The 24405-nt window shown below is 35.2% G+C and overlaps 3 protein-coding genes and 1 long non-coding RNA gene across 4 annotated transcripts; 3 read left to right on the forward strand and 1 right to left on the reverse strand.

Moving 5' to 3' along the window:
* Positions 1-7033: 7033 nt before the first annotated feature.
* On the reverse strand, positions 7034-8570 carry LOC119076697 (putative nuclease HARBI1). The gene is made up of 2 exons (XM_037183608.1): positions 8413-8570; positions 7034-8318 (listed from the first exon to the last, which is right to left on the reverse strand). The coding sequence occupies exons 1-2, from the start codon at positions 8517-8519 to the stop codon at positions 7328-7330; spliced, it is 1098 nt and encodes a 365-aa protein (XP_037039503.1). The 5' UTR covers positions 8520-8570; the 3' UTR covers positions 7034-7327.
* A 1906-nt stretch (positions 8571-10476) lies between these two features.
* LOC119076709 lies at positions 10477-11800 on the forward strand. The gene is made up of 6 exons (XM_037183625.1): positions 10477-10586; positions 10648-10857; positions 10918-11052; positions 11119-11271; positions 11336-11488; positions 11552-11800. The coding sequence occupies exons 1-6, from the start codon at positions 10533-10535 to the stop codon at positions 11651-11653; spliced, it is 807 nt and encodes a 268-aa protein (XP_037039520.1). The 5' UTR covers positions 10477-10532; the 3' UTR covers positions 11654-11800.
* A 1766-nt stretch (positions 11801-13566) lies between these two features.
* LOC119076723 lies at positions 13567-16227 on the forward strand. The gene is made up of 5 exons (XR_005087681.1): positions 13567-13665; positions 13727-13948; positions 14009-15809; positions 15874-16024; positions 16088-16227. It is a non-coding gene; the product is annotated as an uncharacterized LOC119076723 (long non-coding RNA).
* A 1450-nt stretch (positions 16228-17677) lies between these two features.
* LOC119076703 (succinate dehydrogenase [ubiquinone] iron-sulfur subunit, mitochondrial) lies at positions 17678-19548 on the forward strand. The gene is made up of 6 exons (XM_037183616.1): positions 17678-17818; positions 17895-17951; positions 18490-18920; positions 18981-19143; positions 19204-19326; positions 19386-19548. The coding sequence occupies exons 1-6, from the start codon at positions 17750-17752 to the stop codon at positions 19488-19490; spliced, it is 948 nt and encodes a 315-aa protein (XP_037039511.1). The 5' UTR covers positions 17678-17749; the 3' UTR covers positions 19491-19548.
* Positions 19549-24405: the final 4857 nt, after the last annotated feature.

Here is a 24405-nt window from a genome sequence, read left to right on the forward strand (position 1 = left end):
TCAACATGTAACGTTGAGAGCGAGAGGACCGATGACCAGTTTATTATAAGTTACCTTGGGGTACTTTGTAAAGATATTTCTTTCTCTTTCATCATAACACTCTATTTCTAAAACAACAGTGAAGACACTCACGACGGTAGGAGGCGGTGAATTTTTCCAATGAATAAAAACCACCCTGGTATTGCGTGCGTTCAAGATTAATCGACAGATTTTGAAAAATCAGCCGTACCTGGTGTTGGAGAATTTTGCTGCCACTCTTTCAGAACCTCGTGTGAATGAAGGGTGTGGATCTCGTAGATCTTAGACAGCAAACACATATAGCAACAAGAATCTGTTACTTCTTTTGTGTAAATTGTCTTATAGGGTTTGGTACAAAAAACATCACATGAATATCGTAAGTACAGGGCACTTCGCGGAACTGTCAACTTCTGGGACACACTTGGACAAAACGAAAATCTGACTGGGCAATTTTTTTTTGTTTGGCCAAGTTAGCTTTCTTGTTATAAACATACCAAGGGTCCCAGAAGTCCGAAAACCAGTTAATAATAACTTGCCTTGCGGGAACTGCCATTGCATTTTTGCATATATTGTTTTGACACCAAGGCAACTGTTCTGAATTATGTATTCCGAAGACTTCCTTGAAGTACTTGTCATTGTTTATTTTCATATAAATTTTTGACATATCCCCCAAGGACTGGTCCAAATTATATATCCTTTTCTCTCATCATAACAGTCTATATTTTCTTATAAATTTTGGACATATTCTCTAAGCCAAACTAATCCCAAGTCAAGTCTCATCATAGCAGTCTATACGAGAATAGATTAATATGATGATAGAGAAGGAAATGTAATTCGGGGGGAAAATTATTCGACGGTTATAACAGCAGTAAGAATTATATCAGGTTGCAGTTGTAACACTATATCAGCAATGACAAAGCTATAGCTTGCTGCTGGTACGCATATGAAACATTCTAGTACGTTATGCGACCTATGCAATTCCATAATGAGGCTGGGAGTTTTTTTTTCTAATGTATGTATGTATTTATTTTGTACAATCTAGATATTTAAGTGTTGAACGCACCAAAAGATGAATAAATTGAATCAATTCAATCTCCAACCTTTATTTTTATACCGGTCATGAACAGTTGAAATTGATTGGAGATCTCTCAAACAAATTTTCGATATTTAATTTGTTTAATACTAACTTGCACCTATGCAAGTAAACACTCATTTTAAAAAGTTGAACTTGATTGGAGATCACTTTAAAGTATTTCGATACTTATTGTTCAGTGTTTATATTAAAAATCGAAGAGTTTAGTTTGCGTATGAGGTGGTCAAACATTTCAAGAAACATTTGTTCCGATAAAATGTAAGAAGTGTTGGTATGCATTGCATGAACTCTTGCTCGAGATATTGCGAATTTGACTTGTAATAGTTATTAAGTTAAAATTCCTACCTCTTACACCTAATTTGTTTCAAACAAAAGATTAAAGAGACTGTATGTTACTTAGTATCAGAGTTCCGGCATAACCAAAAACTAAAAGTTACGACTCTTAACGTTACGCCCGTAACGAACATCTGTAACGTTATTTGTACCTGTAACGATATTTAAAAACTACGGTTTCCTTAGCAATCCTTAAGTTTTTTGTGCATAACGTTCTCGCTCGCTGAAAATTTTCCGTAAGGGGGAGACTACATATCGGAAGGCTTATCGTTTGTAAATTGTAAATGATTGTAATTGATATTCTGGGCAAATAAACGAAATTGAAAATTGAAACTACGGTTTCAGAATACTATAACGTTACATAATATGGTGAAACTTGGACTTAACTTAACTTGGAACGTTAAGGAACCCTGCTTAGTATAATGGTCGGTCTATAATAATCTATCTTCCACCTTTGTTTCTAAATCGGCTAACTTCGTTGAAAGATGTCATTGTGCGGCTTGATTTTTCAGCAAAAGCATTTGAGGAAAATATTAAATAATATAATTCGAAACTAACTTCAACGAAGCAGACAGACAGGAATTTGAGGGCAGGCCTTAAGTCAAAACAATATTTTTATATAAAAAAAAATTATATGAAAAGAACGATTTTACACCCGCAAGCATGTAGAAAACATTTAAACTAGACTTCTGTTATCGATATAGCAACAAAAATAATATAGATTTCTTGTAAATGTCACGAATGTTACAACTAAAACATCTTGATTCGACCGAAATATATAACACAACAAATGATTACAAATGATAATATGCCTTCCGCCTGTCAAAAGTAAAATACGAAAATTTAGATGGTCGGTGAATTAATATTAGGGTGAGAAAAACTGAATATCACTCTTGTTATTTCCCTTATTATGCTAAATTAATGAACATCACTCCAACATTATCATACCCAATCGATCACATCACAAATTAAATAGCGCAAATAACAAAGGTGTGTGCGATATTTTTACGTCATATTATTGAATGTGTTTATTGTCAGTGAAGAAGTTAATCTAGTATACATTTCAATAAACTTCTCGGTAAACGTAACATAACCTCAATATTTATGCATGTGATTATATTGAAAAAGGTGCAAGTGCAGTGCGTGTTGATAAAATGTCTACGATAAAAAACAAACCAACAGCCCAACCAAAACGTCGTTCACGAATATTGAGCATTCAGAAGAAGAACTTGGTTTCTTTGGTTGAAAACTTCTTTATTCGTTTACATGGAAATTGCTCTAGTGTTAACTTTGAAGAAATCAACATGATCAATTGGCAGAGAATCGCTTCCATACTAAATACTATGGGACCTCCAAAGGAAGCGGATCAATGGAAACATGTAATTTCAACTTGTATTGCTTCTGTTACAACCTGTACAGTACATCAAACTTACATTTATCTTTCAGTCTTTCTACTTCATGAAAAATCGTATACGCAAGAAGGTGGAGGTCATAAAAAAGTATGGCGGTCACCCGCGAGACAATTTATCTGATTTGGATTTTAAAATCTACGACATGTCGCCTGTTGATAATTATGCCATTGAGGATATCTTCGATAGCACTCAGATGTCGAATCTCGACGAAAACATTGAGAATGACGAAATTCTTACGAGTCTAGAGGACAATGCTGCAGACGATTTGGATAACATGAATGGAGCCAACGAGACGTACCTGGACGACAACTTTGCCGAGTTGAACGATTTGTTTGACAACTACGATTTGGTTCAAGAAAATGATGATGTCGGTGGTTCGACTAAGATTTTGGTCATGGAATCACCTGAAGAGTTGGAGGCGTACATGAATGAGCCTGTGATTGAAGAAGAAATTCTACCGGAAACGGAAGATATCGAAGATCAGACAGTCGATGAATTCCATGACTGCTCTGAATATACACATGTACAGTCTCAGCGTTCATTGGAAAATCGTGTATCGTCATCGTATACAACCGCTCAACCGCTGCGTAGCCAAACCAGTGAAAATTTTCCATCCGGAAGTCGTACTCTCGGACAAGGAAACGAGTTTGCCGATGTAAACGAATTACGTGATACAGAATTGCAAGGAAGTGTTACAGAAGTTTTGACGCCAGTCTCAAATAAGCCTGCAGAAGCTGCAAAGGTTAGGTAATAGAAAAACTGAACTTAAAGAAACTAATTCCGAAAACAATTACAGCAAAGTGTCAGAATCCCAGAAGTCCAAAAAGAGAGGCTAGTCCAGCTCATACAAAACAACTTTTTTAAGGCTGTGGGGCAATTTGTTGGCGTCAATGGTAAACATATAAAATCGAGTTTTTGGAAAACAGTTGCCAAAGAACTGAATACGTTGGGTCCGCCACGATCTGCAGAGCAGTGGAAAACGGTAATGTGTTTAAAAATGCCCATAATTGTTTGTTTCATATTTCCCAATAATTTTAAATTAAGTCTGGATTTCCCTCAATTTTTTCTCTTCGAGATAATTTTGATTTTGAATCTTCAACAGCAGAAAGTTAAATTACTTGTCCTTTCATTTCATTATCTCTGCTAGACAAGAACCATTGAACTTTTTTCTGTTAATTTGCTAATTTTCAAGTATTTAGCCAACACCCGCTCCGCTATCGTATTTGGATGCAACAATATTCCTTATAGACAAACGTCAAAGTTCTTTTACCTTCCGTAGTAGTCCATAGTAGTAAATTATGTACTGGTTACTTGTTAAGTTCCCCGGAAACGAGGTTAACGCTAATGTAAATAAAAATTTAAGAAAAACGAGTTTCCGTGAATACAAGTGGGTACAAGAATAAAAATTTGATTGTACTTCGAAAGGCAAAAAAAATTAGATCTTCTGACTGGACCTACTCTTGTTTGTCGTTCTAAAATTATCTTCATAAAATATGATCACAGTAACATTCCACAAGATTTTATTGCGCGTTTCCATATTCTCAGACATTCAATAATATCAAAGCCGGTGCAAAGTCAAAACTTGCCGATAACCATAATGTTCCTGAGTACGTGCCCCAAAAACATTTGACGAGACTCGAGGAAAAAATCGTCTCGATATTCGGTATGGACAACATGGACGGGCATCAGAGTCTAGGCGAGTCAGGATTTCGTTATGCAGAGGTATGCAAAGGTTTCCGTTTCATCGTTATTAGTCAAAATCAATTCCGTTTTTCAAAGTGTCTAAGTTTGATATTTTCCATATCTTGAATATAAGTGAATGTTTAGTCGATCAGCTTTATATGCATAAGTGAATTCCATCATTTATGCAGTCAATTTTCTGTGTTTTTTTTACTTCCAAGATCGAATTCACAAATAATTTTATATTTCACTGCAGACTGTACCTCAGGCTCGTCGCACGGAAACACAACCAGCACGAGGCCATACGAATATCCAACAAATGGAAGTTGAGCAAGATGTGCCAGCACCACGGGTCTGTCACACGGAAACACCACAGACACAAGAAAATACGAATATGGATCCGATAGAATTCGAACAAGAAGTGTTACGAGAAATACTCGAAGAAATTCGAAGCGAGACGAATGAATCGGAGTGTCAAGAGACGTCGGAACGAAACTTCTGTCGACCATCTTCATCAAATCACATGAAATCAATTGACATTCCTAATTACGGAGAAAACAGCACAATCGTCTCTTCACGTCCGATAAGTGTCAATATGTCACGTCCGGAAAATACTGGAATTCAACGTCTGGGAAGAGCCTCTTCCCGTGCGGAAAGAGACCTCATTTCACGGCCGGAACCCGATTCTTCCCGTCCGAATAGTGTTAACACTTTACGTTCGGAAAGTTTCGGTAATTCACGTCTGGAAAGAGCCTCTTCCCGTGCGGAAAGAGACCTCTTTTCACGGCCGGAAACCGATTCTTCTCGTCCGAAAAGTGTCAACACTTTACGTTCGGTAAGTTTCGGTAATTCACGTTTGGAAACATCCTCGTCTCGTCCAGAAAGAGATTTCATTTCGCGGCCGGAAACCGATACTTCTTCTTTTGAAAGAGGCGGACCTTCACATCGACAAGATTCTTCATTCGAACCTCCGCGTGTACGCCGAAGAGTGCGTTCGCCGTCACCCGTCGAATCCATCACTGGTATAAACCAATTTTTCAATGATGGCGACAATGACAGTGAAACGGGTAGTCCACGTTCCAACAGTCGTCGATCTATTCGCGAAAACCGAACTGTGGCGAAAAAACCGAGAGACCGTTCAGACTTGAGGAACGTAAGTTAAAATTTATATTGAGATTCTGTGAGCAGAGCAGATTTAGTTATTTCACTTGGTACATTCCTATTTGATGAGTTATTTAACTTTTGGATACAATAAGCTTAAAGTAAATTCTTATTTAACTGAATTGCCTGTATGATTCTGAGATGCAACTACCCAACGGTGAAACATTTAGGATTTTCAAATGCAATTTAATTGGTACAATTTTCTCGATTTCCCAATGTCATTATGTTCGACAATATTCAGAATTTTTTGTTGGAAGTAGACAAGTTTACATTTATCTTTTGAAATCTCAAATGCGTTTTCTTTCATGCATACAGAGACATACGAGCCACGAAATGGTGCAATATTCAATTAGCGCACAGGAGCGATTTATTGACGACTCGAACAGAAATCACGCAGAAATGCTTCACCTCAATGACAGAAACCATATGGAGATGGTTGGGATGTTCACTTCAACCTTGTCAGCTTTAGTGGATGTTGCGCGAGAGTTTGTAAACAAACGCTAATTGGCCTATACATTTTCATTTCGCTATTTTTAATTTTGGTAAAAGCATGGCTTTGATTTTAAATCGAAAGATAGGCAAAATTTTGTTGAAGGGATCTCCAGGTATACTATTTTTTTTCACATATTTGATTGAATTGTACAGAACTTTGGTCAGTGAAATTTGTTTAAGAGATCTCCAATCTTGTTCAACTTGTTATTTTAATCTTTAATTTAATAAACAATTTTATCGCAGTTTAGTTTGAAGTTAAGATGAGAAGATTTTTACCCCGTACTAGCGTGTTTGTAATACATACGACTCGTAGTAAAGGCAAAATGTACCTAGGCCTGAAACAGCTTTATCCTCAACTGTTCAGTGAATTGTCGTTTAATAAATATTTAGACGAATAGTGAGATTGCGATTTCCAATTACAGTTACTAGTTGGCAACTTGAAAACTGTAATTTGAATTTACTTATAAATTTTAAGTTTTACGTCAAAGTATAACTATAAGAGGAAATCACAATCTTTCTGATTATTTTCTGTAACTATTCGGTTTTCATCCAACTCATAACTAGGACTAATCCAGACAGAAAAGATTTGAATAAATATTGTGACAAGACAGTTGCAGGGGATCTGGAAAAATGACTAATTTAACTTCTCGGTTTTTGCCCTATTTTCAATCATGTGATATGAGCCTCCCTGGAAAATGACTTCATTTTTCGTACAAAAATGATTGAAAATAGGGAATACAGGCAATGACCTGAACTGCAACTGAACTAAAACACCGCACAACTTTGAAACGTTTTGCCCAAATAAATGTAGAAAAGCTGAGATTGATGTTTTTAAAGTTCTGTATTTCAAATTACTGTTTTCGTGGCTACTCAAATTCGTTCAACGACAAAACTTTATTCAAGCAATCTCCAATCTTATTCAACTAGTTGCCAACTTGTCGTTGAAAAAAAAAATGCAAAATTTTATTGAAGCAATCTCCAATCTTATTCAACTTGAGAAGTTGCCAAAGGTTGTCGTTTAAAAAAAAATGGCAAAATTTTGCTGAAGAGATCTCCAATCTTATTCAACTTAAGATGTTGCCAAAAGTTGTCGTTTAAAAAAAAATCAAAATTTTGTTGAAGAGATCTCCAATCTTGTTCAATGTTGCTGATTGTTTGTGAAGTATCGTGCCACATTATTGCGTACTTCAATCCCACGTCGAAGTTCATCGTACGAGATGTCGGGACCATCAAAGTTTTCTTCAAAGTCAGGGACCATGTCCTCGAATATGGGCTCAATATCGTTTACCGAGTAATTTCTTGCAATTAAAAAATTGTGGAGGACGGTGCAAGAATAAATTATGTAGCCGCTCATCAATGTGTCGTACCGTAACTTCCGTTCCGACAGCAAGCATCGGAATCTTGCCTTGAGTAGGCCTATAGCTCGCTCAACCAACGATCGAAGCTGTCGATGTCGTTTGTTGTAGTGTTTTGCAGCTGTTGTGTTTGGTGTCTCATACGGCTTTAATAACCACGGTTGCAAGGGATAGCCATTATCCGCAAGCATGAAATAACGCCAATCCGATCCCGATGCATTACACATTGTCCGCACTGTAGAATTTACAAGAGATGCTCTCCATATTAAAGAGTCATGTGTAGAGCCGGGATACCGAGCGTTGACACTTAAAAACCGCATTCGGATATCACACACGAATTGTGTGTTAATTGCGTGATATGATTTTCGGCTGACATGGGCGTGTTCGATGAGATGCGACATTGCTGAGAGAGCAATCAACGAACCATCTACAAAAGCAAAGGCACCGGGATAATCTGCATGCTGTTGTAGTTCGTCATGAAGACGTTTAACTCCCTCAATGTTATCCGGAAATTGCACAAACTGGTCCATAAGTTTCGTTGTTATAACGTAGCTGTAGCCTCGAATGCACTTCGACACATTGGATTGAGACATCATTGCAAACGCATCCGAAGCAACCCGCCGCTGGTAGCTTCCACTGGCGTAAAAATTTAGTACCGAACAAAACTGGACCGACATAGGAATATCCGGACATGGATTACCCTTCGAATTTGCTTTTATAATATCCAAAAACTCTAATGCTAAGCATCGCGGCAGTCTGTACATTTCTCTGAATCTGAAAACGGAGAAAATACGAAGAATATTTGCGATGTTTTCTGTGTCAAAGCCTTCAGTGGGATAGTTCAAATGAAATGACTCTTAACTGTTACCTTTCATCCGGCATATCGAAAGGGTCTAATGTGTCTCTTAAATATCTTCGTGTGTCTTTCATAAATACTTTGTTTCTGTGATATTCAATTGCAGCTAAACTGAGCATTTTTACTCTTATTTTTATTAATACCGTTCTGACCGTTCTGACACACACGCGCTTTTCTTGTATAATGACATTCATGACATTGGAATATTTTACGAATTGTACTAGATTTATTCTGACAACTGCGAAATTGGCATGATCCATTTTTATGTATACTGTTATGCTGTTATAAGTAGTGAATAATTTTCCCCCACCAGATGGCTTAACTTGCCACTTGCCTTAAGGTATGTGTCAAAATTTATATGAAAGTGCAAAAAACAGTAATTTCTCTCCTGTAAATCATCATCTAATTGGCTAAAGCTCTGTCCCATATGGTAAATGACTAGGTCCCACCTGTGGGGTGGGTCAGATCCCTTGACTGTTTGTCTGAGCTTCTCAATAGTATTTTTATTGGCATTGATTTATTGATTTATTTCAATGAAATGTAATTTTGTATGTTGATGGCCACAAAAACGCATTTAGAAGAAGAACTACTGGAACGGTCTAATAAATCTCTCATTGATGATTGAATTCTGTTTAGTTTCACTGAAAATCGTCTAAACTTTGTATATAAAATACCCCGGTGAAAATTGGCATATGTTTTCAATTAAGATTTTTCAAAGCTGCTTGCAAAAAAACCGAGATGAGAATGATGTAGTCTTATTGGATCAATCGACATTCAATAGCTTGCCCGATAGAGATTTGATTGGATTTGTCGAACAATGGAATGCATTCGAAACTGCAAACACACTGAAATCATTGGTAATAAATGTTGTCTGATGCCACCACCACTACCGTATGAACTTAAAATTTTTGTCTTTGCAGGAAAACGTCTGCGATTTCCTACAAACCAAAGATAACAACAACGACGAATGCGTGGTAGCTGTGCCAATTGATGGACCAATCGATAGATCATTTCATTTGTAAACTTGTATAGTCCGAAATAAAGTAAAATGGTACAATTATCATGCCAGCTGAAACTGCATCTTAACATTATTCACCTAATGCCGCATCCAGATTTTTGACTCGATTTGAACCCACTGGTTATACCAAAATGTCTTAGACGCCTCCTCTATTTGAAATTTGTTAAAATCAACAATATCAAGTTCACGTTGTTGAATTAAGAATAAATTCAGAAGACGATGATGACCCAATTAATTACACAGGCGTATATAACAGAGCTCTTGTGATGGATATCGAAGTTTAAGTAGTTGAATGGGTTAGAGCGCGCTGTTTTAATGCGCTTTTCTTTTATATGACGATCTTTCGATTTTATAAAAAAGCATGAAATTTTTAGTATATTGCTAGTTGCACATTTATATTCCATTCACATTTTCATGCTAAAACTTTATAAACTTAGCAGACAAATGTGTAGTACACATACTTAGCAAAAATTAGAGATGGTATTGACGACGGTTTCATTTCCTCCAGAATAAGTGATGACGCAGATAAAAAGGTATTTGGTTAGTGAATCTTAGGTCGTGGGTTCGAGTCGTATGGGTCAAAAAAGTACAGAAAAACAATTTAGCCTAGAAAGCATCTAGACGAGCAAATTTCCTACTATAAAGTAATTAATCAAATAGAAGAGAAATATCAACCAAACAACATCTTATCTCATTGAATATTCTTATAATCGTCAATAACAAATGATCGGTAAGTATTTGACGAGGGGTAAACGACTCCCTAAAATCGTATGACACGATTTTATTTTCAAAAGATTTTATAAAGATTTTCAAAGATTTTTTACTAATTTGGTTTGGCTTATTCCACTAATAATTACGATTTTTTTTTGTAAAACTTGCAAAAGAAAAGATTTTATTTTAGCTTGTGATAGAATTTTTTTGGGAGTCGTTTACCCCTCGGAATTTGATCAAAAGATAATTTGTTGTGATAGGAAATTTTTGTGACCTTTCTAAAATATAGATTAGAGGAAGTGAATTTCGCTATTTTAGCAATTTCGAAACGCTATAAAAACAGAGCTACAGTTAAGATTTTCCTCTAGTTAAGATCGATTAGTGAATCGTTTAAGTAGAAATTATGGTGCAGTTTAGACTAATGATTGTTCTACCAATAATAATTGGTGTGCTACAGGTACGATGTTCATTGGGAAGAAACGCATCGATGATTAACGTTTGAATTCAATTATTCAAAGGTTTGCACAGCCAATCCAATTTCCTCTGAAGAGGAAGCCGATCCGGCAAAGCTGTTCTCAGCAGATGAATTAGAACGTGCAAAGAACGCAGAATTAAACGTGGCACGATTAGTTGAAGGAAAATCTTATGGCCTCACGTTCGAAGAAATGATGAAATTCCATGAATTGCGAAAGAATAAAGGAAGTACTGGCATGACGTCTGCACACATGGTTTGATGTTCATATAATGAAAAAATTAATCACCGTAGCTAATTCCCTATCCGTTTCTAGAAAAAAGTTTGTGGGATCTTGGTTCCTGAACTAACAATTTCAAAAGATTTGACCAGCGCTCAGGAAGCACAGTTACCGAAGATGGGAAAAATGATGAATCATTTTGTAGGCAAACGCGATCCTTTTGATTTTATTGTAAATAATTTTGCTAACGAAAATGTTGCAGAAACAGTTAAATGATTTGTTTAAACAAACTTTTAGCGATCGATGCTTTGTGGTTATTTAAGTGAACCTGATGTAATTGAATTGGAAGCTAATACATTCGGTTTACCATTGGTTACTTACTTGGAAATGCTTTTTTTCAAATCGAAAGCTGAAGAAGCTTCAACAAGCGTCGAACATGTTATAGTGGCTGTGAGTTAATCGTTTTACGATTTGATTTTTCGTATTTTTTATATTTTTCCTTCGTCAATTATAGAAACAAATTTGCTGCTTGCGTATAAACCGAAGTGAGAACGAGGTAGTTATGTTGGATAGATCGACATTCAATGGAGAATTGCCCGATGCAGATTTGATTGGATTTGTCGAACAATGGAATGCATTCGAAACTTCAAAGACATTGAAATCATTGGTGATAAATATTGTCTGATGCCACCACCACTACCGTATGAACTTAAAATTTTTGTCTTTACAGGAAAACGTCTGCGATTTTCTACAAACCAAAGAACACACCAACGACAAATGCGTGGTAGCTACGCCAATTGATGGACCAATTGATGAATCAGTTGATTTGTAAAGTTTTATAGTATGAGTACAGGGACTAAAATAGGGATTTTTTTCGGTGTAGCCACATCTTGTCAGGGCCCATGTTTTCGCTCTGAAGGGGCCAAATCTAATATGTAAAACAAAACTTGGGTGAATAAACTTGTAGTCACAGACTTTATTTTAATCATGTTCCTTAACTGGGACCAATGGTTCTCAGTTTCTGAATTTGAGAGAGGCTCAATGCGAAGTCATTTTAAATATTGAAGGTTCTCTCAAGTTGCAGAATTTTTCTTGAAGGAAGAGAAATCGCGAGCGGAGCAATTGATTTTTTTTTTAAGTGACTTTTGATGATGCAAAAATAGAAAACTGCCCAACCCTTAAAGTATAAATAAATCTCTGATTCAAGTAAATAATTATTTAATTATTTAATTGCGTATAGCGGTTTTTACAAAATGTCTTAGTTCTTTTAAGGCTCAGCCGGAAATCCACTCATCTGGTCCGTCTGATCATTTCATAGACGAACAAAAAATTCAAACCCCTAATTAACCCCTAATTAAAAAATTCAAACTTTGATTTTGTGCTTCCGTCAGTTCGATTTTTGAAAATTTCGTCGTTTTCGGTCTTCGTCACATACATCGATTTTTAACGGTCAGTGCAGTGTCGCCTTCGGCTCTGTCTGGAAGCTTCTCACACGCTAAAAAAGACTTTAAGTCCTAGGTATGAGATGTACTATTTTAGGCTTTATCTTTTTTGTAAAATAATCTGTGAAGTGTAGAGATTAGATTAACATATGAACTCAACTTTTTATGTCCACTGCACTGACCGTTGAAAATCGATAAATCTGACGAAGACCGACAACGACGAAATTTTCAAAAATCGATCTGACGGCAGCACAAAATCATAGTTTGAAAGAAAAAAAATCTTCCATAAAATGATCAGACCAGCTGAGTGGATTTCCGGCTGAGCTTTAAAAGAACTAAGAAATTTTGTAAAAACCGGTACACCCTAGTATTTAAAAACATTTAAAGGAATAATGCGCCGCCGCAGGCAAAATATTTGAATTCCTAGGTTTATGCAGCTTACAGGGAATCTTCTGACCAAAAGTAGTAATAATTCATTGGTTTGAAACTTTCTGGTGAAGAAATTTCTATCAGCTCAGCGGGAAGAGCTGATCGGGAAATATCTAGATAGATAGGTGTATTATGTCTGCAAACTTGAAAAAAGAATTTTGACGTGGTAATTCAAACTTTCGAACTCATGACCGCTAGGGATCGCGTTCTGCGTCTGAACTCAACAAATTTTACCAATGATTCGGTTTTCTTCTTTAAAGTTATTTTATTTTATCCTTAAAATTTTCTTGAAAATCCAGTCGAATCAATAATTGCATGGTGATTGGAGCCATAGGGGGAAGTCAAATGCTGTAAATATGCTCATCAGTCAGAAAAACCAATGATACAGTAAAATTTCTGTGGTGGCAAATGTCGATTGCAATGTCGCCACTTTTAGGGGCATTGTCGCCAATTGCCCACAGACTTGTTCCTTACTTTAGTCCCTGGTATGAGAGGTCATAGGTCACATTATTAACAATAAAGTAAAAAGCACGATTTTCATACCAGATGAAACTGTATTTTAACATTATTTACCTCGTATCGCATCCAGATTTTTAAATAATAAATTTGAAAAAGTACAGAAAAACAATTTACCATAGAGAACAAATTTACATCTCTAGGCGAGCAATTACGTATAGTACTTTATAAGTAATTCATCAACTCGTCAATAACAACTGATCGATAAGTATTTGATCAAACGATAATTTGTTTTGATTGGCAATTTTTGTGACCTTCCTAACATAAAGATTAGAGGGGAAGTGAATTGCACTATTTTAGCAATTTCGAAGCCCTATAAAAACAGAGCTACAATTCACAGAGCTACAGTTAAGATTTTCCTCTAGCTAAGATCGATCAGTGAAACGTTTAAGTAGAAATTATGGTGCAGTTTAGACTAATGATTGTTTTACCATTGGTAGTTGGTGTGCTACTACAGGTACGATGTTAATTTAGAAGAAACGCATCGATGGTTAACGTTTGAATTCAATTATTCAAAGGATTGCACAGCCAACCCAATTTCTTCTGAAGAGGAGTCCGATCCGGCAAAGCTGTTCTCACCAGATGAATTACAGCGTGCAAATAGCGTAGGAATAACGGTGGAAAGATTAGTTGAAGGAAGATCTGACGGTTTCACATTCGAAGAAATGATGAAATTACATGAATTACGAAAGACAGCGATTACGGACAAAGGACCGTCTTCCACCACCTCTGAACATATGGTTTGATGTACACATAATGAAGAAATTGATCACCGTAGCTAATTCCTTATCCATTTTTAGAAAAAAGTTTGTAAGATATTGGCACCTGAACAAAAAATATTAAAAGATTTAACCAGCGCTCAGGAAGCAAAATTATCAGATATGGACAAAGTGATGAATCATTTGGTTAGCAAACGCGACCCTTTCGATTTGGGTGGTAATAATCCGATCGACAGAAAATTCATTTTGATCGACCAAAAATAAAATTCTACCAACTGAAAATTACAGTTCACCGACCGAAAGGTGATCGACTAAAAATTCAAAATAATCGACCTTGAATTAAGATTTGATCGACATCGTCAGTACCTTCCATTCAATAAATATGCCCGACTAGAATTTACCGTACGAATATGCCGCTAATCGACTCAGAAATATGAATTACCGACGAAGATGGTACTTTGTAGTTAAAGGATGGGTTCGGTAAATTTGAATTTTTGGTCGTTAGTTATTATTCTGTCCAGTAATTTGCATTTTTCGTCGATACTCTATTATTTGGGTCGATCGTTTTCTGTCGACACATAATTTTATTGATGGATCAATTACAGTAGGTGAGTTGAAATTACGTGGCGGTACTTAATCTATCTCTGTCGGTCGTAATGTTATTTACAACCGAGCACAAATAGTTATTTTCGACTATTTATTCCAGGTGTCCAACATGTCCTTACGTGTCCTACGGGAGCATCCATAAAGGACTTCCGCACAATTTTTAGGAAAACTTTTCATGAAATGCATGAACTCTGCAGTTTTTTTCTAAATACAAATCCAAAATTGTTTTTGATACAACATTACGTAAAACGAGACGAAGCTATTTTTGACTATTTTTGCGTGTGAGGATCAAAATGAGACAAGACTCAAAATGAATAACAAGGAAATCGCTCTAGAAAAAATTTCAGATTTTCTTATCAATCATCAATGCACACTCGATCGCGTCCGCAAAAGTATATGAAATTCTATTCTGAAATATTTCGGTGCGAGCAGAAAATACCGGAAATTTAATTGATAATACTGACTCAAAAATCAGTACAGCAACTTATAATTTATTTATACCGTAAACGAAATCAAGAATACCGACCAAAATTACCGAAGAAAAAATTAAAATTAACGACGCACAATCTGCAAGTAACGACTATTAAAAACAACGACCGACCATTTAATTAAAAAACTGACCAAAAAAGAAATTACCGACCGGAACAGATCGACAGAAATAATAAATTACCGACGGACAAGTGATCGACTATTAAATTAGGTTACCGACGATAAATTCAAAGTTACCGAAACGTAAGTCGAAAGTACCGGAAACATACTATCGACGGAAAATACGAAACTACCGACTGAAAATTTTATTAACCGGTCGATCAAACACATTAAACGGTCGATCGAAAAGATTTTTGGCCGGTAGTTTTACTATTTCAGTCGATCTTTCGTTTTATTGGTCGGTAATTTTTAATTTTTTGTCGATCTACTTCTGTCGGTACATTTGATTTTATTTTCGGTGAAATTGAATAAATGGATGGTAAATTATAATTTCAGTCGATCAAATCAATGTTTGGTCCGGTACTTTCGATTTATTGTACTCGGCCAATATAATGTTCCTTTCGATTTTATTGTAATAAATTTTGCAAACGAAGATGTTGCAAAAACACATGAATGATTTTCACAAACTTTTTAGCGATCAAACCTTTGTAGTTATTTAAGTCAACATGATGTACTTGAAATGGAGGCTAATTCATTCGGTTTACCATTGGTTCCGTACCTGGAAATTCGTTTCTTCAAGTCAACAGCTCAAAAAGCTTCGTCAAGCGCCGAACATGTTATAGTGGCTGTGAGTTAATCGTTTTACGATTTGATTTTTCGTTTTTTTTATATTTTTCCTTCGTAAATTATAGAAACAAATTTGCTGCTTGCGTATAAACCGAAGTGAGAACGGGGTAGTTGTTGGATAGATCGACATTCAATGGAGAATTGCCCGATGCAGATTTGATTGGATTTGTCGAACAATGGAATGCATTCGAAACTTCAAAGACATTGAAATCATTGGTGATAAATATTGTCTGATGCCACCACCACTACCGTATGAACTTAACATTTTTGTCTTTACAGGAAAACGTCTGCGATTTTCTACAAACCAAAGAACACACCAACGACAAATGCTTGGTAGCTACGCCAATTGATGGACCAATTGATGAATCAGTTGATTTGTAAATTTGTATAGTCCGAAATAAAGTAAAATTGCATCCAGATGTTTGACTAGACAATTTAAAGATCTAAATTTCTTAAACTCGTCCGACTACGATCCACTGATGAAATACGACTCGATTGAATTATATTGAATCAAAACCTGCAATACTTTTCTTTAATCTCATTTCCTTCATCGACAATATAACGTTAATGGTCTTTTTGTTGAACGTAATAAACGATCTCGTTGAAAATTTTGCGAAATTTCACTATCTGAATTAGTTACAATCAACGATAACAACGTTGATGTTGTTCAATTAAATTTTTTTAACGAAATACGATGATACATGACCTTTCAAGAGTAGATTAGACAGACTACATCATTAGAAGTGAATTATGTAATTGTGCAATTATACACACAGCGAAATTACTTTATAGTTTGACTTTACTGGAATTCGTCCATTTCCGTTTCATTTCAAAATTTCGCTCAAGTGCCGAAAAATTCATAAAAATTGGTTCAAGCTTTTCTCCAAATTTTGCTTATTTATTCATTGTTCTTACTTTTTTCATCACCGAGAACTAATTCTTCATGAGGAAAATCAATGAATGGATGGAAGTTATTCATCTAAAGCTCAAGATTGAAATATGGAAAAATTATGCAAATCAAATACTGGTCACATGGATAATGTGAATGTGAAATGAAAGTGGAAAGTCGTAGTCTTATCAAGAATAGCATCGATGCTTTCAAATATTAGTCACGACGCGACTTTCGAATTTTAAGCAGAAAAGATTTTATTTCTTCAATTATTTATTTCAAATAGTTTTTTTGTTTTATTTATTTCGTAATTTTACTTTTTTATTTAATTTAGTAAATATCCTGAGATGGAGGATTTCAATACTTCGTCGAATAAAAAAAGTTTTTGGAAATCGGTTGAACTTTGCTCCAGTTATCGTGTTAACAAAGAGCAGAAAAGGCTTCCTTCGAGAACTACCACCAGATGGTTGGACCGATACCGCCCATTTTCGAACTTGAGGATTTCAATACTTCGTCGATTAAAAAAAAAGTTTTTGAAAATCGGTTGGGATTTACTCAAGTTATCGTGTTAACAAAGGGCACAAAATTTTAACATTTAACGTTTTTTCATCACATTTCCATACATTTTTAATCATAGTGAACGTGTTACGTACGGTGTATTTTCTTTTGTAAAACCCATGACTTACAGTCAAGGGAATAATATTTGATTGGCTTGTTTATTCTCTTTTGTTTTTTGCACCAAACTGATAAGGTTAACTATAGCTCTTAGTATTTTAAGGACAGAACACGTAGAGGATAATGCTCGAGCAGGCACTTTAGGCACACCGGAAATTGCTAAGGGGTCGAGGAATATCTCCAAATGAATTTATTAAAATTAAAAGTCAAATTTTTGATTTTTAGAAATTTATTTGGAGGTATTCCCCGACTCCCTTAGCACTTTCCGGTGTTCAATCCAAATTGAATACCACTTCAAGGCCTTCAAGAACGTCTCCGTGTAGCGGCTCACATTTTCATCGTAACATCATTCGAATTTCGAACATACGAACTGTCATATGTCTAGTGTCGAAATATATAAACTTCGCAAAAGGAAAACCTATCTGCAAAACCCAAAACGAATTGTGGTAAAAAACATTGAAATTAATTTATTTATACAAAATCTCGATTAAATTGAACGAAAAACTAATTTTTGCTTTTAAGATGGCTCTAGCTAATAAGGTACACCGGTGTTTGATGCATCGTGGCATCTTTCAGCAGGTGAGTAAAGAAATAGGCAATTCGGGATTATATAACGAAAAGACGAAAAAAATACAATTTGTTTTGCGGAATGATTGAAAATTGTTCATTGGAATGAAGATTGGAAGGTTTTAGTGAATGGAATGCGATTGCATTTTTCAGCAGTCATGTAGTGGACTTTTCATTTTATGTTGTATACAAAATGCATTTGTCAAGGTCGCTGTTCATTTAGATTATTGTGAGAGAAAATGTAATTCAGAAAATTGTCTGTTTGCAATCAAGAGATCAGCTTGAATGTTAATTAATTCTTGACAGTGGGACCTTCCATAGTAGAAGTTCGGTGCAGAATGGGTCTAAATATCTTTGAGTGTTTTTTTGTCGATCCAAAATAAATCGACAAAATCTCCCAAACATCGCAATAGATTTGCTTAAACCATTAAATTGTGCTTAACATCATGATCATCATCATGTGATTGAAATTGGCAGTCAACAATTTTCTATGACGAAAATTTGTGCCAAAAAAGTTGATAATTTACCTAACATCGCAATTCCTTTACAGATCCGAACAATTCAAACATCTCAAACACCGTCAGCAGCCGCAGTCCAGCCGAATGAAAAGCCAAAGCGTATGAAAACGTTCGAGATCTATCGATGGAATCCGGAAAAGCCCAACGAAAAGCCGTACATGCAAAAGTACGAAATAGATCTGAACGAATGCGCTCCGATGGTATTGGATGCTCTGTTGAAAATTAAGAACGAAATCGATCCGACGCTAACGTTTCGACGTTCTTGCCGGGAAGGCATCTGCGGGTCATGTTCGATGAACATTGGTGGCACGAACACACTGGCTTGTATCAGTCGCATCGAAGAGAATTCGAAATCGTGCAAAATTTACCCGTTGCCACACATGTATGTGGTCCGCGATTTGGTGCCGGATATGTCGAATTTCTACAAGCAGTATACATCCATCCAGCCGTGGTTACAACGCAAGTGAGTTAAATCGGTGTCTTTGATTTATTGCTAGCCCCCACTCATCGCTGATTTCTGCAGGAACAACGAAAAGCCGGGAAGTGCGCAGTATTTGCAAGACGTTTCCGATCGTCAGAAATTGGATGGTCTCTATGAATGTATTTTGTGTGCGTGTTGTTCAACATCCTGTCCATCATACTGGTGGAATGCTGATAAGTACTTAGGGCCAGCTGTTCTCATGCAGGTAAATGACGATGCATAAAATCACTTCTAACACCGAATTAACGGCACTTATTGTTCGTAGGCATATCGTTGGATTATTGATTCACGCGACGAGAAGACGGCCGAGCGTTTGGATAAATTGAGAGATCCATTCAGTGTGTATCGTTGCCATACTATCATGAATTGCACGAAAACGTGTCCGAAGGTTTGTCATCAGTTTCTTTAATAGTTGGACGAGGGTTTGATTGTTGATTTCGATTTTAGGGTTTGAATCCTGGTAAGGCCATTGCTGAGCTAAAACGTCTATTATCCGGACTGCACAACAAACCAGAACCGAAATTGGAAACAGCAGCTTTGCATAAAAATTAAATTTGTTTGTGAGTGGCTTGAGTTGTGTTGAAGTAAATAAAAATCTTGTCAACTTTACAATGCCGATTGATATTTTGAATTCGAATTGTTGGCTTTTCGGGGGTTCCGGAACGATTCAGGCGCTCGATTTTGTGTCTGCAAACTGTGGAAAACTCACGAGAAAACTATTCTAGAATTGAAAGAGGTGATGATCAAATATCGTTATGTAGCTTGTGGTGCTGAAAATGTAGATTAAAATTTGCCTTGTCGCTAAAATAGATTTTTGAGTGAGGATATGTTGAAATGATCTAAGTAATAAAGGTTCATGTAGAGCCATTTTCTTTCCGTTTCCTTATTTTTTGTCCTCGACCTATTTGGATGTTGTGTTACATTGGAATCTGGACAACACTTCAGCAAAGATCTTCGAAAATTCTCTTATGGATTGTTGAATCTATCAGACAGATAATGTTCTGATGGTGAGTCTTTCAGGAGAACTACTGAATGTGTTGAAAACTTAGTAGGGTTATGCGCCGACCAAGGATTCGCAATGAAGTGGTCAGTGTTCCGAACATTCGGAGCGGTTTTATGTTACACGTAAAGTTGGTACAGTCAATGATTGTTGTAATGATTGTAACTTCATTGTTATCATATGTACAAGAAAGAATTTAGTTTGAACTATAACGTTGAAACGATAACACCGGTATTTTTATTCGAACAATAATCAAGCCCATGTTTACCCTAGACATTTGGGGGCTCGTCCGGTAATATCCGTAGCAGTTTCGTGTTATAATTGTAAAAGCAATCGGCTGTAAAGTAAGAAGTTTTTCGAATTAACGGTCGATGAAATGTTAAATTTGCGAAAGTGAGAACAATCGAAATCAGTAGAACAGTAGCGACATTTCAAAGTTTACCCTAGACAGTCAGGTCATAGTTTAGAATTTCAACCGCTAACACTTCCGTCAATCAGATTTATGATACTAATCTCTCGCTGTTCTTAATGTAACGAAAAACTGAATAACGCAGTTTTGTGTTTATTCATCAGTTCAGACAGATATGAGAAAAAAAAATTGACTGCGATCTTCTCTGCAGAAGTCTTCAATTTTGCCAAAGAGGGATTTTTTTGAAAAACAGCCTACCGAAATCGGACGCATTTTCCAATGGACCTAGAAAGGTATTCGACCCTAGAAACTAAAACTTCTTTCAAAAACCGAAAACTTGCACTTTTCTTACAAAAAATTCTCCAGTTACACGAGCCGTACAGGGTCGTGTGGGGAGTCATTAGAAAGGTAATCACATGTACTATTGAGCCGAATAGGGACTTATTGGGTTTATAATTCATTGACACTGAAATATATGCAGTTTAAGTTTTCAACCGAAGACTCACACTGTTCTTACTGAAATTTCTCGTACACAAAACGTACATGGTCGTGTGGGGTATCATTTGAACGGTAATTTTATTTGCTTTTAGGCCAAATAGGGACTTATGGGGTTTGGATGCATATGCGATGAAATATGTACACCTAAACATTTCAACTTCTATTTCATGTCAGTTAGTTTCTTATTTTTTATTGGTAAAATTCGTAAAATTGGATTTTAAAATGGCCGATTTCATACAAAAATTCACCTTCTGTGACGATTCTCGTCGTCTTGATGATGTGGTGATTTTTTTTTTAATCTGTAAAATCATCAGAAGTGGTGTGTTCCCGCGTATTTAATAAAATGGCGATCTGCGTGACCTCCTCAAGTTTACAGCCTTGGGAACAACTCAAACCAAACTTATCACTTATTTGAAAGTCGCCGACTGAATTTTCTTAAATTATATTTGATTTTCTCACTGCTAGAATTTGGGTGTCTAATCAAAACTTCACACAAACTGTATTGTTAAATTCCTAACTTTTATATCCAAGGATATAAGATCTACTTAGTGTACAACGCGAGCGCAGTTAACTTAATTAATTACAACCCCTTTTTATAGAAAGTCGGTAGTTGAAGCCGCATAGCGAAACATTTTTACTCTGTGGGTATGAGCTGTGTCAAATTTACTTAAAAAAAGATGATATTTTATGAACAAAAGTGATATTCTACGAATTTTGCTAAAAAGAAAAACATGCGAAAAAGAGGACGAATAGAAACCGAACATTTAAGCAGGATACCACGTCAAAAGCACTCAATAAAAATGCAGTACGGAGTTTATTCGTGAATTTTATTTGATATACTGTATTTTTAGAGTCATACTTGATTTTCAATATATATAATGTTTACGAGTTGTTTATCGATTTCTATATATAATAGTTTTTGCTGTGTGTCTTCTTGTGTATCTGTGTGTGTTTTTCTTTCTTTTAAATTTGCAATTTAACTCAATCTCTTTCCGTAATTATAATTTCATTTTCTTTTTATTATAAATATTTGTTTTGGTTCTAACTCTTTCTTCATTTATCTATATAAATTCAATTTATTTTTAGTTTTTAAATATTTTTCTGTTTTTTTTTTATATAATCTAATTAGTCATCCATCAAAGACGATAGATTCTTATTTATATATATTTGGGGTAAGAATTATTTTGTTTTGTTTTAAATTGTTTAAATTCAATTAAATTTCTTATTTACAAATTTCATTTTTTCGAATGATTACTGAACCTAAACCATAGTAAAATGGAATTATGATTAAAACAATTAAATTTGTAAGTGTTTTGTCCTTATCCTTTTACATCTTTTATTATTCTAAATAGGTTCCCTTTTAATTCTTTGTTGTTTAAATATAATTTCTCTTTTGTTATAGTAGCGTATCCTCTGTTTGTCACTTTGGACACTAAAATTTCAGTTTTCGTGGAAGATATTTCTAACTTTTTTTTATCATTTCTAGGCTTTCATATCTAAGCCGAGTCCTAGTAATTTTTTGATTTATGTAAATTCTTAACTTCGACGAAAATTGGTATAAGTCTTCAATGCCATTTACAAAGTCATTTCTTAAAATTTCCAATCAATAGGATTCTTTAAAGATTATTCCATTGATTAAGCAAGCGGTTTGGTAAAACTTTGGTACAACACCCACCTTTAGTAACAACCTTGGAGTTGCATAAGATCTTCAATTTTAAAAAGTTTTTCTGTTTACCATTGTCTTCTTTAGCTAATTTTTTCTGGGTTCGGTTAACTTTAGAAAATAGTTTATATTTGACGTTATTTCGAGTCGTGGAACTTAGTGACGCGATTTTGTCCGAGACCACAACACTGCTACAAGCATTAACACTATGAATCATACGTCAATTTTGGAGGCTCAAGTGGTAAGAGTTCATTTTCTTGAAAATTATTGAAATTTATGAAAATTCTCGAAATTCATGAATTTTTCAAAAAAAAATCAAAACTTCCAAGAAATTAGATGTTCTTGAAATTTTCGAAATTCTTGAAAATGCTCAAAACTCTACAGTTAAAGAAATTTTCTGGCTTTAGTAGTGCATTCTTAATCCATAGTAAAATTTCTGGCGCTCAGGTGGTAGTCGAAAACTACGAAAATTCGTAATGTATTTGTGGAAAGTCTAATTTCGAATAAAATTTCTACTACCAAAATTAAAATGAAATCGAAGACATTAGCCGAAAAAATGGGAAGATACTTTCCAAGAATGTTTCAAACCAATGCATTTTAAAATTGATGTACCTCTCTATACGCACAATAAGTGTATGCATAAGCATACGTACTGTACTTCCTCCATACAAAACACGTATCAGGTCAAATACGTATTTTGTATGGACAAAAATTGAAAATTATACTGAAAATACGTATATACTTTTTCGGCGATTTTTTTTTTCTCGCTCGGGTGGCTTTACCAAACTCTCGAACCTGCTTACTCCATTTCCGATGGAAAAACTCTGTCTAGGATGAATTAACAACATTTGACCATATTTAACATTGTAAATGCCTTTCGTAAATTGCACCTCTTTTAAACAAAAATTATTGATGGGGAGCTTTTTGCTCGACTGATTATTTTATTTGTTCAATTTACGTCGTCCATGTTGTAGAAATGTGTGATTTTGTTAGGTAAATCTTCTTTCCAAATTTTGAAATTTATTTTAAAATTTATAAATCAAGGCGCGGTTAAGTGTAGTTAAGCTTTCTGTTAACAATAATCCATTTTAGTTGTATGTTATAAGTGTTTTGTTGCGTCTCTCAGAATGTAAACAAGTTAATGTTGGTATGGTAAATGCAATAATATTAGTAGCAGTTAATAGTAGTAGTAGTATAGTGTGCGATTTGACTTTTTAAAATGTATTTTTTGCTTATTCAGATTCCTTTCGTATAAGGGGTTTTCTCTCAGTTTTAGATTTTCAGACTATTTGCGATGCCTTAAAATCTTAACAATTCCATTTATTTATTTAAACAAGCGAAAAAAAAGACTGCTCACAAAGGCGCAGTCAGTAAAAAAACGATCTTTTCATCAACAAATAAATATTACAATAAATAAAAATCATCTACTCTACTTCTCCCTAATGTTCCTAGAATGCATGCCGCATTTCCTCTTTAAAATCTCCATTTCAGAGATTGCACTTTTGATCTCCACTTGAAAAATATTGGAGATAAAAGTTTACGTTTTTAACGTGGACGTAAGATTTTAAGTAAAAAATTGAAATTAGAAACTAGGTGTACTGTTTTGGGTTATTTTAGCGAGGATATAGGCCCAGAACTGAATAGGAATGAGCAGTGGTATTACTATAGAGCGTTTGGTATAAAGAATTTGAGAAAATAGGTTTTCTGAAACAATGCTCTGTCGTTGGTGCACGACACAAAAAACCGTTGGAGTTACTATCACCTCAAGAAAATGTTTTCCTTGACGATATTGGTAGTCAGTTTATTACGCAAAACACAGTGTCTTTGCTTTTAAATATCTTTCGAGAGCTTTAAGCTTATTCTGTGTTCGACTAAAATATTCCACTTCTCCGATGAA

The sequence above is a fragment of the Bradysia coprophila genome, unplaced genomic scaffold (assembly GCF_014529535.1).
Source record: "Bradysia coprophila strain Holo2 unplaced genomic scaffold, BU_Bcop_v1 contig_232, whole genome shotgun sequence".
Lineage (NCBI taxonomy): Eukaryota > Metazoa > Arthropoda > Insecta > Diptera > Sciaridae > Bradysia > Bradysia coprophila.